Source organism: Ambystoma mexicanum, chromosome 3q (genome assembly GCF_040938575.1).
Source record: "Ambystoma mexicanum isolate Mex_15411 chromosome 3q, UKY_AmexF1_1, whole genome shotgun sequence".
Taxonomy (NCBI): domain Eukaryota; kingdom Metazoa; phylum Chordata; class Amphibia; order Caudata; family Ambystomatidae; genus Ambystoma; species Ambystoma mexicanum.
This window is the reverse complement of record NC_090926.1, coordinates 207,245,061-207,263,512: the sequence shown is the minus strand read 5'-3', so window position 1 is coordinate 207,263,512 and position 18,452 is coordinate 207,245,061. Positions and strand designations below refer to the sequence as shown.

The 18,452-nt window shown below is 47.2% G+C and overlaps 1 protein-coding gene across 2 annotated transcripts in view; it reads right to left on the bottom strand.

Annotated features, from left to right (window-relative positions):
* LRP1 (LDL receptor related protein 1) overlaps positions 1-18,452 on the bottom strand; it is a 1,300,039-nt gene that overhangs the window by 82,240 nt on the left and 1,199,347 nt on the right. For both annotated transcript variants that reach the window (XM_069653565.1, XM_069653566.1), the window contains exon 82: positions 8,684-8,857. In XM_069653565.1, coding sequence (XP_069509666.1) covers positions 8,684-8,857 — 174 coding nt within the window. The remainder of the gene's footprint in view (positions 1-8,683; positions 8,858-18,452) is intronic.

Here is an 18,452-nt window from a genome sequence, read left to right as displayed (position 1 = left end):
GTATCATGGTTACTTGTTCCTGGTGCATCTTGTGCACCACCTTGTTGAGAAGGGGTGTCGGGGGGGAAAAGCGTAAACAAATTTCCCTGACCATTGAATCGACAGACAGTTCCCCTTGGATTGGTTTTGGGGGTACCTGGAGGCGTAACTTTGGCATTGTGAGTTCTCCAGGGTTGCGAACAGGTCTATTTCTGGGAATCCCCATTGCGTGAAGACGTCGAAGACGATGTCTTCGTGCAGTCGCCATTCGTACTCTTCGGGCAGGGGGAAATCTCTGCTGAGTTTGTCTGCCAGCAGATTGAGTTCCCCTGGTACATGTTGTGACAGTAGGAACATATTTTGTTTGAGAGCCCACTTCCATATATTTTGGGCCAGTTTGGATAGTCCTGGAGAGTGGGTTCCCCCCTGCTTGTTGATGTAATACATGGCTGTGGTGCTGTCTGTAAGGACCATCACTGTCCTGCCTTGTAGGTGTTCCTGGAAGGCTTTTAGCGCCTTGAACACCGCTAGTAGCTCCAGAAGATTGATGTGTTTGGATGCTACGTTCGGAGTCCACACTCCGTGAGCAGTCTGATGGGATAGGTGAGCCCCCCATCCTGTGAGGGATGCATCTGTGGTTATAGTGGCTTCCGCCGCGGGTGTGGCAAAAGGTTTCCCTTTTCCCAGGTTTTCTTTTGTCCACCACCGTAGCGAGAGAACTAAGGCCTGCGAGACCACCACTAGATCGTCCCATAGTCCGCTGGCCTGACACCACTGGCTGTTGAGCCACTCTTGCATTGGGCGCAGGCGCGCGTGAGGTACCAAATAAATACACAACGCCATCATGCCTAGCAAGCGCATTGCTTTGCGTACCGTCACCTCTCGATCGGTCACATATTGAGGGATCTGAAACAGCATGTTTTGGACCCTCTCTTTGGAGGGGAAGACGAGGCCGTCCTTTGTTTGAATTAGAGCCCCTAGGAATTGTTTGATTTGGCTGGGGTCTAGGCTGGACTTCTTTTCGTTGATGGAGAAGCCCAACTGGAACAAAAGGTCTACAGTCTTTTGGGTATTGGAGAAGCATGTTTCGTAAGAATCCCCTGTTATGAGCCAGTCGTCGAGGTAAGGGTAAACTGGGATGGACAACCTGCGCAGGTGGGCCGCTGCCACTGCCAGCACCTTTGTGAATACCCTTGGTGCTGATGCTATGCCGAAGGGTAGCACTCTGAACTGGTAGTGTTTGCCCTCTATCATGAACCGGAGGTATTTTCTGTGCGCTGGCAACATTAAAATATGAAAGTATGCATCTTTCATGTCCAATGTTGTCATGTAATCTCCCTGTGATAGCAGTGGGATCACTTCTTGTAAGGTCACCATACGAAACTTTTGGGGTTTGATAAACTTGTTCGCTGGGCGCAGATCTAATACAGGGCGCATGGCTAGATCCTTTTTGGGTACAAGGAAGTACACTGAATAAATACCTTCCGTTACCTGAGATAGAGGTACGACCTCTATGGCTCCTTTTTCCAGCAGTTGTTGTACTTCTTGGAGAAGGATGGCAAGATGTTCCGGTGTCATGCGACGTCCCCTCGGGGGTTTGTATGTTGGGGAACTGTTGAATTCGATGCAGTATCCATGGGCTACGGTGGAAAGTACCCAGCGGTCTGACGTTATACCCTCCCATGCTGGAAGAAAGGATGTTATCCGGCCCCCGACCGGTGTTGCATGGGAGGGGACGTGAATCTTCGCGTCACTTGGTGTTGTTGGGGGCTTGGGAGCCTCTGGGGGTGGACCCCCGGCCTCTTCCTTTGCCCCGACGCTGGCCTCTTTGGCTGTACTGCCCACTATTGGTCTGGAAATTAGTGGCAGGGTACTGTTGCTGCTGGTTTTGTTGTTGGCGTTGGCCACGAAAAAAGCGTTTGTTACCATAGCCGCACCTGGTAGAGGGCTTAGAGATTTGGTCAAGAGTTTTGATAGTATCGAACTCTTTTTTTAGCCATCTCCAGAGCCTCATCCACCGCTTTCCCACAGAGGTTTAAGTCTTCAACAGGTTTATATATTAAAGACGCCTGTGTCTTCGGTTTGAACCCTGAGTTGCGCAGCCATATGTGGCGTTTTAGGAGTATTCCTTGAACCAGGGAACGTCCCGCTGTTTCTGCAGCATCCAGAGAGTTTTTTACAATACTCTGGTTGACCTGGGTTCCTTCGCCAATAGTTGTAAGCAGGCGTGTACGTAAAGGTTCCGGCGCTTCTTCGGCGTCTTTGCGCAGTTTGGCCCACTGCGCGTCCGCATAGCTAGCGAGCAAAGAATTGTTGTTCGCAATTCTTGCCGAAAAGGCAGCCGAGGATGTAACTCTTTTTGCAAGGGCATATAACCGCTTGCCCTCCTTGTCAGGTGGTGCCTCACTGGTGGAAAGTGGTACCCCTGCCCTCTTTCTTGTATTGGTTACTACCAGGGAATCCGGAATGGAATGTCCCCTGATGTACAGCGGGTCTGAGGGTGAAGGAGTGAAAAGTTTTTCAATTCTAGGATTGACCCCTCTGATTAATGCGGGTGTGGACAGCGAAGGGATGATTCTTCTCTTCACCGAAGCGAGGAGGGGAATGGTCTGACTGACCGGGGGTTTCTCCTTAATTACTCTTTCCACAAAGTCTAATTCAGGAGAGAGCTCCCCAGTGTCCAGTTCAAAATGTGCTGCTGCTCTGCGCAACAGGGCATTAAATGTGGGCTGATCGTCAATGGGAGACGTGTTTCTAATAGGTGAATTGTCTGGAGGATTTAGGTTCAGGACATCAGTGTCGGAATATATTGAAGGGGATTGCCAGGGGTGAGAAGGTCCTTCTTCTGGATTTTCTCCGAAGCCTTCTCCTACCAAGTCTGGGCTGTCTTCCAGAACTTCCTCCTGGTTCCGTCCCTCTTCCTCATCCATAAAATCATCCTCTTCCTCACAATAATGTTCTTCCCCAGTGAGGTCATACACACTATGGAAGTCTGAGGCTGTGTCCTGTTGGGGATTGGCTAGTCTCGGAATTTTGGCCCTGGGGTCCTCCTGAGGCCCTTCTCTTATTCTCTTGGGAGTGGGAGGGTTCTGGGTATTCATAAACCTCTCCATTCTTTCCATGCAGAGATGGAGCCTTTCCATGCTTTCATGGGGTACCCCTGAGCGGTCTAATGGGGAAAAATAGTGTCTTGTAGCTGAAAACGGCTCGACCTCTCCCACAACGTCGAGGAAAGTGTCCCGTCGCCCTCCGAAAAGCCTTCAGGTGTGTTGGGAATCCCCTCGACTGAAGGAGATAGTCCCTGCCTTTCTTCGGGCTTTTTCGGCGTGTCTTTCGACCTCTGCGTAGCGCTCGACGTGTCTTTCGGCGTATGCTTGTGGGCGTCGGCTACCACGATCCTCGCTAAGCTCTCAGCGACTCGTTTGTCAGCGGAGGGCTGTGGTTTCGACGTTATGGGTGTCGATCGCTCTACGGCGGCATGCGCTTTCTGCTGATACGCGGCGGCCGATGATTTGGGGACGGCGCCCTTATTTGCCGAAAGCCCAGTCGCTGGTCGCGGCTGCGGTTGCGAGAGGGGCTTCGAACCCCAACGGTCCGAGGAGGCCGCCGGTGGAACCTGCGTCTCCTTGGGCGCTGATGCTCTCTTCGCCTTCGACGAAGAAGAGCCATGGGTTGTGTGCTTATGTGTGGTCTTGTGTGCGTCAATGTCGCCGGGGTGTTCATCCCCATAAGCAGGGCGTGAGCCGAGCCCGTCGGGGCCGGGGACAGACGACGAAGCGCGTGTGCGCTCTCTAGGGGGGTTTTCGACTTCCGTAGCGGAGGTCGTGGTATCACGTTCCTCGTCACTGTCGGAGGTAGCAACGGTGGGTGCAGCGTCGGCCTTCGACATAGCGTAGGCCGCCCACCTCTTGACCCTACGGTCTTTTAGAGTCTTAGGCTTAAGAAGCCGACAAGCCGTGCAACCCTCCTCTTTGTGATCGAGGGGCAAGCAGCGGTTACACCGTGAATGCTTGTCCTTCCAAGTAAACTTGCCCTTGCAAAGCGGGCAAAACCTAAAGGGTGTCCTCTCCAGAGCCGAGGCAATAAATCGTGATAACCACCCCAAGGGAAAGGAAGGGGAAAAGGAAAGGCATTCTCGGAAAAGAACCAGAGATGTCCCACGACCCCCACTCTCCCTACTGTATATGGCCTGCGAGGCCAGGCCACGTGTTCGGCAACGCCGAAGGATCTCCTCCGCTCGTCCCCTCCGTCGAAGATCTTGCTCGACAGAGACAGCTTCACAACAGCGTCGAGGGGGGGGATCGATAAGTTCTATATTAATATAGGAAAACGACCAAAGGTCGAGGAGATGAAATCTGCAATGTCTCTCGAGGAGCTCCGCGTAAAGGCGACCAGTAGCTGGGCGGAAAAAAACAATCTGAGGGACCTCGACGCGTGAGGGATTGTGGGTACAACGCACGTCACTATAGGAATAGTGTTTCAGACACGCCTTGTCGACGTCCCTTTTCGACTACGAAAAACAAAATGCAATACTCCGCAGTGACCACTGGATGTCGGACCTATGCACAGCATGTGATTCTAAGCAGATTAACAAACATCAGAAATATGTTATATTTAGACTGTTAAGTGATACTATTACCGGCTTGATTCATTTGTGTAGAGTGTGTTTTTGGGCCTAAAATAAATATAGATGTTTGTATCAACGGTCTAAGTAGAATCATTGTGTATTTCGCGATGTGGACTTATTGTTCACCCCTGAACCCACTCACCTTTCCTGAGACTAAGCCTTGACCACTCTCCACACTTACCTTGATTGGGTTTGGCTAACCTTTCAGAGTTCTCCTGTTCACTATAACTATAAAATCACCTTACGGGTGAGCAATCTTAATGAACAAGAATAAAGGGGCATAATATAGAGCTCCCATAAGAACTGTTAACACTAAATTTAAATCCCATGCCTAAAAAACAAACTGGCATGGGGGAAATGGATTGCATATACGACGCATGAATTGCATGACTTAGGATAGTGAAACAAGAGCCCTGCTACGGGGTTCGCTTGAAAACCACACGCCAATATGCAAGCCTATCCGGGCCAAAAAAAGCAGAACATCCAGAGCGGAGGACACAGAACAGGAGAAAAACTCCAGCCCCAAGCTGAAAACGGTCACCCGACCTAAAGGCATACATGGATTTGGTGGGTGGTCTCCTGGCAGGGAAGAGTACATCCAAGACAGCCTCTAATAGATACAACTCATACCTCACCCTTTCAGCAGCGAAGCATGAAGGTTCACAATGCTGAAGTTCATCTCTCTGATGTGGAGAGGAGGTCCGCTCCGTGTGGAAGGCACCAGGAAGGGCAGATGGCCATGTCCAGCAACTCCAGGTACCACGTTCTCGGGGCCCAGTCCAGAGAGAAGAAAATCATTGTGGACTCAAACAAGCTAAGGCTCCTGAGAACCAGCTGTATGACGGGGATCAGTGGGAACCCTGAGCAGGTGGACGTCCCACTCGACCATCAAAGCATCCACCAGAGCTCCTGGTCTAGGAAATTCTCTGGAACAGAACCACTTGCACTTACTGTTTACACTGCAAGTGAAAGGTCCACTTGAGGGGTCCCCAATGGAAAAACACCCCCTCGAGAACTGGCAGAGCTCCCACTCATGGGAGACTGAAGATCATTTGCTTAAAGCATCCGCAGAGATACGTTCTTCTCTAGAGCCAAGAATCACAGTTATATTGCTTCTCTGCAGTGTCGAGGAGCCTTCACCACCCAGTTTGTTGAGGTAGTGCATACCACTGTGTTGTCCGTGAGGACCAGCAAAGTCTTGCTTTGTACAGAGGGGAGGAAAGCAACCAGGGCCAGCCTGATCGCTTTCAACTCAAGCAAATTGATGTGTTCTCCGGTATTATGATGGAAACCACAAGTTGCTCACCATCAGGTCTTATAGTTGAGCGCCCCAGCCTTTCATGGGCATGTCCGTGAATAGACAATGGCAAAGGGCCCGGTTTGTCGAAACACCCCTTTCAGCAGTTGTTTCTCTGGGGCCACCAATCCAGTTTCAACAAGGCCTGAAGGAAACCTGAGGTACACCCCTGGAATTGTGACCTGAAGTAACCTCATGTGTAGCCGGCTCTCTGGCACTAAAAGAATGCAAGAGGCCATAAGACTGGGCAAGTGCAGAAAAGCTGAGGCAAGTACTTTACCCTCTGATCGGAAGACATGAAACATCTTGGAGGTGTTCCCCACTCGATCCTTTGGCGGGAAGGTCCTGACCACTCAGATGAAACCAGGAGTGACTGGAATGGCGAAACTTGAGACTTCCTGAATTTCATGTAGTAGACCAAGTTGCACAATATACTGCACATCGGGATCAGATATGCAGATGCTAGGTCTGTGGATCGAGCTCGTACAAGTCAGAAAACCCTGCCCCTCCTGTGGGTGTTTCCGGCTGCTGCTGGACAGCACAGTCCAACGATTTTGCAATCGCCTTAAATGCTTGAACGTTTTGGAGACTCAACGGCCTTCATACCAAACAAAGTGTTGCCCTCAAATGGCATGTCTGTAAGTTTTGCCTGGACATACAGGGCAAAACCAGATGTTCGTAGCCAGGAGTAGCTCCTAAGCACTGTTCTCGCAGCCATTGTTCTGAAACACTTGTGTATAGGCGTGTTACAAATGCCATATAATGTATCACGCAGTCGGCAGTGTCCAGGCATGATTGAAGGATTTGGCTGGAAGCCTTCTTGCTATCCTTCAATAAGGCCTCAAAATTATCCCTCATGTCATCTGCCAGGGTGTGTCCTGCAGCCTATGAAATCACTGACCAGAGACCAAATAAAAACGTGGCTAGGGAACAAAAAGGCATTAATACATCTCAAACCAAGGCTCACTGAGTCAAAGACCTTGCTACACCACGCATCCAACCTCATGCTCTCCCTATCTGGGGGCAAGGAAAGGTGTTCAGGTTTGCTGTGGCAGCCTCGACAAACAAGCTTTCAGGTATTGTGTGGGTGGACAGAAACAGCGGGTCAGACGGTGCTGGTCTGTGCTTTTCAGTCAGGTCTCTGTCAACTGTCTGACCAGAGGCTGGTTTAGACCACAGTTCGAGGACAGTGCTTCAATAGTCTGGTTAAAAGCAAGTGGGATCCCTTTCTTCAGGCCCTTATCCAGAATGTTTGTGAGCTCATACTGCACATGGGGTCGATAAGGAGCCGATAACCCCAAGATATCACCTACCATAGCAATCGGGTATTGAAAAGCTACCCGAGGCTTACCTGTAGTGGCAGCAGGTTGTATGTCCAGATCTGGGTAGGTGTCCAGACCACTTGGGTCCTGTACATCAGCAGCAAAATCCACCAAATTACCTTCCTCTCTATAAAATGTGTCTATGAAGTCCCAAGCTTCTCTGGGATGTAGGGGTTCCAATACAAAGGGAATGGGGTCCTACCACCTAATCATAAATGTCCGCCATTCGGGACATGAATGCGCCGCTAGGGAGCGGAGCATACTCCCACGGAAGTCAAGCATCACCAGTGTCTGCTGGTGGCACAGTGGAGGCAAATGTCAAGGCCAGAATAGTGACATCCGAAGACACAGCGGTGAGAACTAGAGTTGGGATATTGTCAGTCTTCAGCATGGCAGCTTTGCAGTGTCTCTCCCGGCTCGTCCGAGAGTGGTGGTCTCAGATGGCACCAGTGGGGAAGAGGCTGAAGCTGCTGGGGCCTGGGGCAAAGATGTCAAGCACCTTCAACCAGAAGGCCTCACTATCCTCTGGAGTAGAGGATTGGGTAGGGAAAGGTAGCAGAGGTGCCTAATCTTTCATGAAACCCCTGTAATGGGGACGACTTTTGTTTAAAGAAGAAAGTTGATTTGAAGACCAGGCAGGCGGTGCCTCCTTCTCTTTTGGACCAGGCACAAATGTTGGTTGTGACATTCAGCGCTGGGCGACCTCGAACAAATCAGTTTATCAATTTCTCCTTCTGGAGAAAGGTGAACCGGTTTGCCTCCAATTCGCAAAGGGACTTCGGGTGCATCGACTGACGGGAACGCAATCCTGAGTGTTGTGCCCCTCAGCGAGGCAGTAAAGACTGATCTTCAGACATTTTGCATCTACAGTCAACACTTAAAATCAGAGGACTCTGATGGATTTACCATAATGTCAAAAGATGAGAAACAGTAAAACTTCAAAAAGATCAAGTGGTGTCTAAGCTCTAAGTCATATGCAGTCTGGTGTGCAAAGGGACGTTGGGCAGAGCTGACAGAGCTGTGCTGTGTCCGCTGATGTTGGAAAAGTCTCAGAAGAGCAGCTGCGTTGGGGGATAGAAATCGGAGATGAAGATTCCGTGAGAGGAAAGATTCCATTAGAAATGAGAGGTAGAACGTGACAGGAATGCAAAAGGACCAGACGAACCACAATTGGAGTCAGAAGAGGGGAAAAAAGCAGCCTGAAAATGTTTGCAGGTGAAACAGAGGACAATAAAACATATGAAATGAGGAATGTATGAAAGGAAGTGAGAACAAATTGTGAAAAAGCATTGATGCAAAGATTCATGCCCCCAAAGTGTTACAGGTGTCCTGCCTTTTGACAAGGGGGACAAAGCATAGAGACTTGAAATTAAGGATGGAAAAACAGAGAATAAAGAACAGAAAATAAGTTTGGGAGTGGCACAAAAAGGGAGAGATGCCAGGGGCTTCAGCACTTACCAGTGGGGGACGCTGCACAGTATCCTCCATTCTGGCAGTAGTCCTGGCATTGGTCACTCTCACACTTCTCGCCTATGTATCGTGGCTGGCACTTGCACTTAGCCTGCTTTCTGGCATTCAGGAAGCAACTTCCCCCATTCTGACAGTCGAGGGTGCAGGTGTCTGCAGTTGGAGCTGCAAGCAAACATGAGTGAGGCATTACTAATCATCCTGATATATTGAAAAAGGAGAAGACCAGGCCAAGACCTGATGCATCAGCATTGTCACAAAGCTGATAATCACCACATGCAGTTATTTTCTGCTTTCATCGCTTGGGGAGTGTGATGTTATGATGTCCAGGTAGGCAAGAGTACCCAACTTGATGGACTAGTGGTAGCCAACCAAAGAACCTGAACAAAGTAAATGGGGTGTGGCAAAATAAAGGTATTAATTATATTCCAGAGCTTAAACCTTTCACCAACCACCAGTGCACCAGAAGAAATTGGTCACAAAGGGGAGATCAACTTCTAAATAGGGAGTAAAAATAATCTTGTGCCCTTACTTTCGACCTCACCGCTGCAGAGACAGGTTTGGACAAGTAGTACATGCAGCACATGTAGTTCCACAGGAAGGAACTATTATAACTGCCCGATGCGAAGAAGCAAACCTGTATTTTTTGATGTGCATGAATAACGAGGTGCAAATAAATATTAAAACATTTCCGTTTTCAGTTAAAACATATTTACTCTGTTATAAAATATTCTCATAGGGAACAGGACTCGCCAAAAAAATCATTTTACTCCCAACTTCAAAAAATAGGGAGAAAATACTTCCACTTCCAAATCTTATCTGGAGCACCGGATCGAAGTACCTGTTAGCTAGAGAAAAAGTGTTAAAGGTCAGATCTTAAATTGAAAAAACAACGTTACTTTCCTAGAAACACTCATTCCATATGAGTTAAAAAAGTGGGTTTTGTTTTACTCCAATTTTTCAGAAGTGAGCTAGATTCCCCAACTAGACACTGTTTCCTCGCTAGCTATGACCTAACAAAAAGCACAGCATGATGGAACAGCACATATTGTTTATGTTGAGTATAGTCTCAGGAGAAAAGACATTCCATTTGGCAAAGAATCCAAATAGGGTAGTGGATGTTAAAAAATGGTTTAATGAAGCATGTGTGTGTGAAAAATAAAGTTAATTCTATAAAACATATTTCAGGAGGAACTCGTCCAGTTAATCAACAAAGTGATGCAGAATTGTTCATAGAGGTGACATCGTAAATAATATTAAAGAAAAAGGCTGTGTGGAATATACTGATGTGCTTTTACAGGAACTGCATTTCCCCATTGTTGGAAGTATTTTCCAAGACCCCGAGTTCAGGAAGATCAAGCCACACCTCATTTCAGAAATAAGCCTGGGAAGGTTTGAATGTGGCAACAAACTCTTATTGATGAGTTTACAATTCAGCTCCACTGCTCTAACAGGGGATTCTTCTGCACGTTAGCTGGATGAAGATGCACCTGAGGGAGACTAATGAGGCACTGTTGTGCAATATTTCCTGAACCTGTACAACAGAGACCAAGTGCTACTCAGTTGTGTAGAATCCAAACATCAAGCAACCAGAGGGAACCCGATCAGCACTCTTCTCCTGACACAGTGTTAAAAGCTGCGTTACCTCCAACAATTCTCACTTCCACCATAGCTTACCTAGTGGGTCCCACACAGTGCTTGCTCTAGCTGGAGCTCTGACTACCGTGAAGGACTGACATTGGGTAGGATCTTCAACCTACAACTGCAGAGAGACACACCACCACCACCTGGGACTCTGAGGAATTCAACCTTCTTGGAGCAGTGGGGTCATCACTTGGCTACTGGGACTGTGTACTTTGCTATGGGCATAGCGGACCCATTCACCCGTTTCCAGTTCCCCTTTCTGTTTCCATCTTGGGTCTCCCTCTATAAGCAAGGGAGCCTTTGGCCACATACCATGAACCTTCATTCAACTCTGCCTTCCGATGTCACTGAAATGTTTAACAGCACCTCTTTCCCATAGTCATAAGAACTCAATGTCGTCTTTGAACCATTAGTTTGCACAGAGTGCACTCTATTCTTTAGCCACGATTGTTAGGCAAGAATTCAATGTTTTGGGTGTTTGGTTGTCCCATTTATAGGACCCCCAAACTCTTTGCTCTTCCCCATTTGGTTTCTTAGAATCTCTACATTCTTTTTAGGGTCAGATGGACTTCTAACTTAAGTCTTTCTGCCACTAACCCTTTTTTGGCATACCGTTATATAGTAGGAGATGTGGAACCTAGTACAGGGGTGAGCAGCTTGTTTTGGGCCCAGAGTGATTATGTCACCCCACATTGCTTTTCAAGTTCTACGCTCAGCCATTTTGTTTTAAGGCTTTCCTTTGTATTCAAGTCCTGTTCTGGGCTATTCCTTCGTTTAGGGAAACCACAAGGCAGACCTAAAATGGCCATTGTGCAAACATGGGCTCACTCTGAGCTCTTACACTGGGTGGGTGGATTGAGGTTTGTTGGATTTTAGGGCTAACCTGACTGGCTGGATGCCAAAACATTTGTACACCAGTGTGTGATTGGACGGTTCAGTGTATGGGTACATCTCGGAGAGAGCCTGACCCCGCATAAAGTCTGCTGGAATTTTCTAACCTCTGCAGGGATGTTTACACGTTTAATTACCGGTTGCTGGAGGATTTTTGCCATGCAGTTGCTGCTGGGCTTTTAGGACTAGGTTCGGCCATATTTGCGCGGCCCTGTTGAGCTCCAGTTTTCGGTTTTGGTTGCTGGACATCCTTACGGGGCTGTCCTCATCCTCCCCCTGGTCTATCTCAGTGGATGGGCCAGGAGAACAATACCCTGGGTCCAAAAAGCAGTTCAGTAGCTTGCGATTTCCAGAGGTGGCCACTATGCAACAACCTTAGGTCACAGCCATGACACCAGTGTAGGGATGACTCCAGGCCCCCAGGAAGGATAATTCAAGTTTTGGTGGTTCTCAGTTCGAGATAAGGGAGTTGGAAGCAGGGAATTTGCCTTATGTAAGTAAGTATGTGTATATGTATGTATATAATGTAATGTGCATTAATGAGTGAGTGCATGATGCGGCCTGAGTGTGCCTGTGTGACTGTATGGTGAAAGTGTGCACACTTAAATGTATGGGTGGCTGTGTGTGTGTGTGTGTGTGTGCTTGTATGTGAATGGTGCGTCTGCTTGTGTTAAGGGGCTCAACAAAATTTTGGGAGACTGCTAACCCTTCAAATGTTGGTAGAGGTGCCAACTTCACGAGCAGTGGGGGAGGGGCAAACATTTGTGTGGGGGGCATCTAACTTCTTTACACATTCCAATGAGACTATTCTAGTGCCGCTTCAATGTTACAAGCAGTTAAGTCTCTCCTTTAAGTCTGACAGCACCCACGTACGGACTGCTGCGAGAATGAGCGGTCTCCTGTTCCCTCTCTATCCATCCAACTCTTCCAATCACTCCCCTGGCATGCAAGTGCTAAACCCACATCATGATTTCAACTGCCTAAAAACTAACAGTGAAATGTTTTACGTCAAAGAAACACAGGCGCCGTTTAACATCTGTGTCCTGTTCTGTCCGGCAACGGCTTTGTAGGTCAGCCAGGTCGAGTCAACATAGCCCAAAATTTCAGGGGGTGGGGGAGAGGACTTAAGCCCAGGCAGATCAATGGTGTTGTTCCACTGCTTGTGTTTAATGCCATGATTACTTACTGATCATCTTCATTACTCATATCCCCATTCTTCCTCATCCCAGTACTTGTGTATGAGGCACTTTGCCTCATACACAAGTAATGGGATGAGGTAGCGAGACATGGAGGTAATGCCTGGCTTAGTTACCTGTAATCTTCATTACTTCTAGCCCCACTCTTCCTTGTCCTTATACTTACCTATGAGGGAAGGTGCTTCACACATCAGCACTGGGACAAGGAAGGGGGATGTGGTTATTCTGGGCCGATGTGCTGATTTGGGGGGTTGGAGCAGGGAGTTAGAGGGAGAAGGGATATGTGGGGGGCAGGGATTGTGGGATACATCGAAATGACAATCCATCTCCAGGCTAAGCAGGCACCATATGTGGTATTAGTGGCTAGAGATTAATTTTGGTGCAGCCAGTCTAGTCATTTCTTAGTTGGGCTTGACTTTCATTAACTGGGCATCTCTGATAAAGCAGTTCTGTTAAGTATAATTACCTGGCTAGACTGGCATTTGGTTGCTGCCAGTCTAGCCATTTCCTACCGTGGCATTGTATATTTTTCAGGGCATCTGTGATAAAACAACCATGATGAGTGTTATTGCTTCGACTGCCATTTTGGTGCAACCAGTCTAGGTATGTCTAAATATGGCCTGGCATGCTTTACTGTAATATATTATTACGTGTCTAGACTCGTCTACATTGTACAGCCAGTTGGACATGTTTTCATTGTGGCATGGCATCTATAACAGCAATGAAGGCATTAATGTTCCTGTGCACTGTTGGTGCCTTGCATGTATTGGATTTTTGGACTGGTTTTACCCTACACAACCATTTCAAACGCTCTGGCTTTTTAGACAATTTTTCTCAGAAAGTGTGCTGTATAATGCATTTAAACACACATTTATATGCTGCTCCTAGTACACTTTGCGGCGTACCCTTGAAGCAGCACATTCATGCATATTGCGCAAGCGTGGTAATCTGGGCTGGCCCACAGTGTGGAGCGACCCATGATTTGTTGCTGAACGAGGGAGGAGGGGAACGTCAGCATGGCTCGCAGGGGGGTGGGCCCAAATGTTGTGTTATGCCACTGATTGAACGCATGCAGTTGTGCATGTGGGACCAGGTAAACGCATGTTGCCATCATCCTGAGCAAGTGCATTGATTTGCATACGGTTATTTGGTGACCAGCTAGATACTGAGGTATTTGCAGCAGTATGGTTTGCACTCTTGTTTGAGGAAAGACTAGACCAGCTTCTGTTTTTATGACAGCTCCTAAGAACTGTTTGGTCTTGTTTGGAACAAGACTTGATTTCTTTTTGTTGAATGAGAACCTCTGTGTGAACAAGAGATTGATTGTTCTGTAGATATTTTGCTTGCAAATTTAGAGGAATTCCCCTATTATCAGCCAGTCGTCCAGATAAGGGTACAGTGGGATAGAATCTCTGCATAGGTGCGCTGCCACTACCGCTAAAACTTTGGTAAATATCCTTGGAGCAGAGGCTATGCCAAAGGCTAGCACCTTTAACTGGTAGTGTTGGTTCGCCATCTTGAAACGCAAGAACCTTCTGTGCACTGCGAACATTGAAATATGAAGTATGCATCTTTCATATCCAAGATTGCCATGTAGTCCCCCTGCTTCAGCAGTGGGATTACCTCTTGTAGCATTGTCATGCAGAATTTTTGTGGCTTGACATAGGTGATTGCTGGGCGCAGGTCTAGGACAGGGCGTATCGTTCCGTCTTTCTTTGGCATAAGGAAGTACATTGAATAAAATACCCTTGTTTACCTGGTTTGCTGGGATGATTTCTATGGCGTCTGTTAAAAGCAGTGCCTTCATCTCTTCCAACAGGATGCGTTCTTCCTGGGAGATGTGCCTTTTGTCTTGGTGGGTGGTTGGATGGTTGTTGCATCAGCTCTATACAATAACTGCCTACCACGGTGGAAAGTACCCACTTGTCTGAAGTGATCCCCTCGATTGAGTGGGTAAAGTGTGAAATACTGCCTCCTACTGGAGTGACATGAGAGGGAACCTGTAGCGGGTGGTCATTGTTTGGGGGGTTCAACCCCCTCTAGAGGAAGAGGATCTGCCCCTACTTCAAAACCTTCTTTGGCCTCTTTGAAACCCCTGTTGTGAGGATTGTCCCTATGACGAACCCCAGGACAAGCTTTGGCCACTTTGACTATAATTCGATGCCCGTTGAGAGTTTTAAGGCAGGTTTGAAATGGGAGGATATAGTCTTTTTATTCCTTCCAAGGGACCTTACACCAGGACACCTTGCTTTGAGAAGTGGTGTACGTGGATAGAGCCGCTAGGTGAACCTTGGAGTTAAATACTAGCCCAGAGTCTAGCAAGTGGAGCATGTAATGGAGAATGTGTGATGGAGTACATTCTATTGGGTTTATATTTTCTGACTGGCACCATATTACAAATCTTTTCCATTTGTTAAAATAACAGTCTGGTGTTTGGTTTGCGGGCCTCCTTGAGGATGTCCATACACATTTGAGGTCATTTTAAAAGGGCACATTCTATGACTTCAGGAGCCAAGCTCATAGACTGAGGGTGCAAAGTTGTCCCCAGTGATGTGTGAGCATGTTGCAGGGGCACGGGCATTTGATTGGATGGCACATCGCCAGTCTGCGCAGATGTGGAAACCAAGGTTGTCTCGCACACATAGGAGCAACTAGGATTAGTGTCACTTGTTCCTGGTGCATTTTGTTCACCAACCTGCTCAGCATCGGTGTTGGGGGGGAAAAGTGTAGGAAGATTTCCCTGACCAGTTCATCCACAGGGCACTCCCCTTGGACCAGTGTTGGGGAAACCTGGATGCGAAGTCTGGGCATTGCGTGTTTTGGTATGTGGTGAACAACTCTAAAGGGGGAGGGGTTAACCCCAATGGGAGAATATATTGTTTTGGATGTTTTCTGTTGAGCGGCCACTCTGATTAATGAGTCTGCCAGAGAATTGAGTTCCGCTGGAACATGTCGCGATGTTAGAAACATGCCCTGCTCGAGTGGCCACTTCCACATTTCTTGTGCTAGCCTGGACAGACTTGAAGTGTGCCACCCTGCTTGTTTATGCAAAACATGGCAGTGGTGCTGTCTTTGAGGAATTGTTCCGTCTGACCTTACATGTACATTTGGAAAGCGTGCAGGGCTTTGAACACTGCTAGCAGCATCAACAGGTTTATGTGATTTTGGGCTGTGATCCGAGTACACAGTCGATGCGCTGTGCAGTGAAGGTAATTGGCTCCCCACCCTGTGAGAGATGTGTCTGTTGTGACAATCGATTGCACTATAGGCTTGTGGAAAGGTTTTCCCTTCAACAGATTTTCCTTTGTCCACTAGCATAGTGTTATAACTAGAGTTCGCGAAACAACCACTAGATCGTCCCACTGACTGCATAAGGCCACTGTTAACCACTCTTGCATTGCACACACAAGAGTGCCAACTACTCTTGCATTGGACACATGTGCAGCCGTGCACGCGTATCCAGGTAAATGCATGATGCCATCATCCCAAGCAAGCGCATTGCTTTATGTACGGTTATTTGGCGACCGGCTAAATACTGAGGTATTTGCAGCAGTATGTTTTGCACTCTTTCGTTTGACAGAAAGACTAGACCCTCTTCTGTTTTTATGATAGCCCCTAAGTATTGTTTGGTTTTGCTTGGAATGAGACTTGATTTTTTTCTCTTTGATTGAGAATAGCAATTGGATTGTTCTCTGGGTGTTTTGTTTGCAAATTTGGGGTCTAGGGGGATTCCCCTGTTATCAGCCAGTCGCCCAGATAAGGGTAAACTGAGACCAATTCTCTGCGTCAATGCGCTTCCACTACCGCTAGTACCTTGGTGAATACCCTTGGAGCGGAGGCTATGCCGAAGGGTAGCACCTTGAATTGGTAGTGTTGGTTTGCTATTTTGAAGTGCAAGAATCTTCTGTGCGCTGGAAACATTGAAATAGGAAAGTATGCATCTTTCATATCCAAAGTTGCCATGTGGTCCCCCTGCTTCAGCAGAGGGATTACTTCCTGTAGCGTTGTAATGCAGAATTTTTGTGACTTGACATAGGTGTTTGCAGGGCGCAGGACTAGGACAGGGCGCATTGCTAGGTTTTTTTCCGGCACAAGGAAGTACATCGAATAAATACCCTTGTTTACCTGGTTCGCCAGGACAATTTCTATGGTGTCCTTTAGTAGCAGTGCTTTGATCTCTTCCAACAGGATGCGTTGTTCTCCCTGTGAAGTTTGTCTTTGTCTTGGCGGGTTGTTGACTGGTGTTTGAATTAGCTTTATTCAATAACCCCCCCGCCCCCACGATTGAAAGTACCCACTTGTCTGACGTGAACCCCTCCCATGCATGGGTAAAGTAGGAAATAGGACCTCCCACGGGAGTGGCATGGGAGGGGAACCTAGCGGGTAGTAATTGCTTAGGAGGGGTTGAGTCCCCTCTTGAGGAGGAGGATCCAAGCAGATCTACAAGCCTCAGAAGTATATATATATGTATGCTATTACTGACATTTGTTGATGTCACTCTTTGGGCTGGAACTGTATAGCATAGAAAGAAATTACTCTCCTGCATTACGGTTTCTGAAATAACCCTATTGCCTCTTCCATTGAATGTTATTAGTATTTGCTGCTTTTTAGTGCGATTGACTTGTGTTTATATAGATAAATAATTTAATATAACTCCAGGAGCGTAAGTGTTTACTTGGAGCCTTGTGTTTACTGATTCCATTATGCTACTCTATAGCTCACATTACCCCTTCTAAGATAAGCCTGGCTGCTCAGACACTCTACCGACTTGTGTAGTACAGGCCTATATTAAAAGTTGGGTGCCTAATACCAACGGATACGTCTTGTGAAATCCCACACCAGTTGGACTAAAAAGAATCTTACTCAACACCTGCTCATCTTAGGATCTGTGAGAATGCTGTGCACATTAATGTAGAACACAACAATGGTAATGTTTGAATTTTTTTTTTGCACATTTCACTGGAATTATATGCGGGTGGAGACCCCTGCACCCCCCTCCAATACCCCCCCACATATAATTGCATAGAAATGTGCAACTCACAATTCGGTATTTTTGTGGTCGGCATCCTTCTTTGTTGTGATAACTTTTATCAGACCAACAACTGAAGTCCAAAAGACATATCGTCCATTCAGTTTGGTTTGATTGATAGATGGCATCTCAATGCTTCAGAGTGTACTATACCATTTTATACGCCATCTTTGTTCCTTTCTTGGTCCAATACTGGGTACAAAGCACACAACATAGTAACTTAGCTCATAACTAGCTGTCAAAAACGAAAACGTCATTAACACTATGAATCCTACACAAAAGGAATTAATTACCAATAACAGAGTCTTGTGTTCAATTAAGGAACAAAAGGGTAAGCGTTCCTCTAGCTTTGGGAAGGAGGGCACCGCCAACAACTTGAGTTTTCAATTCCCCAAAGAGACCAAGTACTGTAATGATTATTTGCTGAAATGATCTACAACTAGGTGCTCGTGTGGCCGTGTTTGAAAAGGCTGCAGATGTGACTGAATCCCTACTGGGTGTTTGCTTTAGTTTGGAAAAAGAGGCCATGGCTCTGGAATTGCGTGGAACAAAACTGAGTGCATCTCTGTGCCCATTTGGAAACTCTCCCTCGGCAATTGTTAACCGATCAGCTTCATGTCTCTCCTCTCCTCTTAATCAACACATTGGTAACCTCCTGTCAATGCTGGAGCAAGGGTATGACTCTCAAAGATTGGATTCATTTACCCTGGGTGCCAATCCATTGCAGCTCTGAATTTGGTTTTTCAAGGCCTCGTCAGGATGTACGATAAAATAAACTAGGATGTCAAATCACACTCATCGACGCTATTGGATATTAAAGAACTGCTTATATCGCTGCTGGATGGCAAATCTGCTGTGGCTACTGGTGTCGAGTCGACTATACAGCCACCAGAACTAAGGGTGGACAATCCTCTTATGCCTCCTATTGTAAAGCAGCAAGACCTAGTTGGGTCTTTAGACCATTCTTTAGGTGTTGGATCAGTACAAAATAGAGATAAGC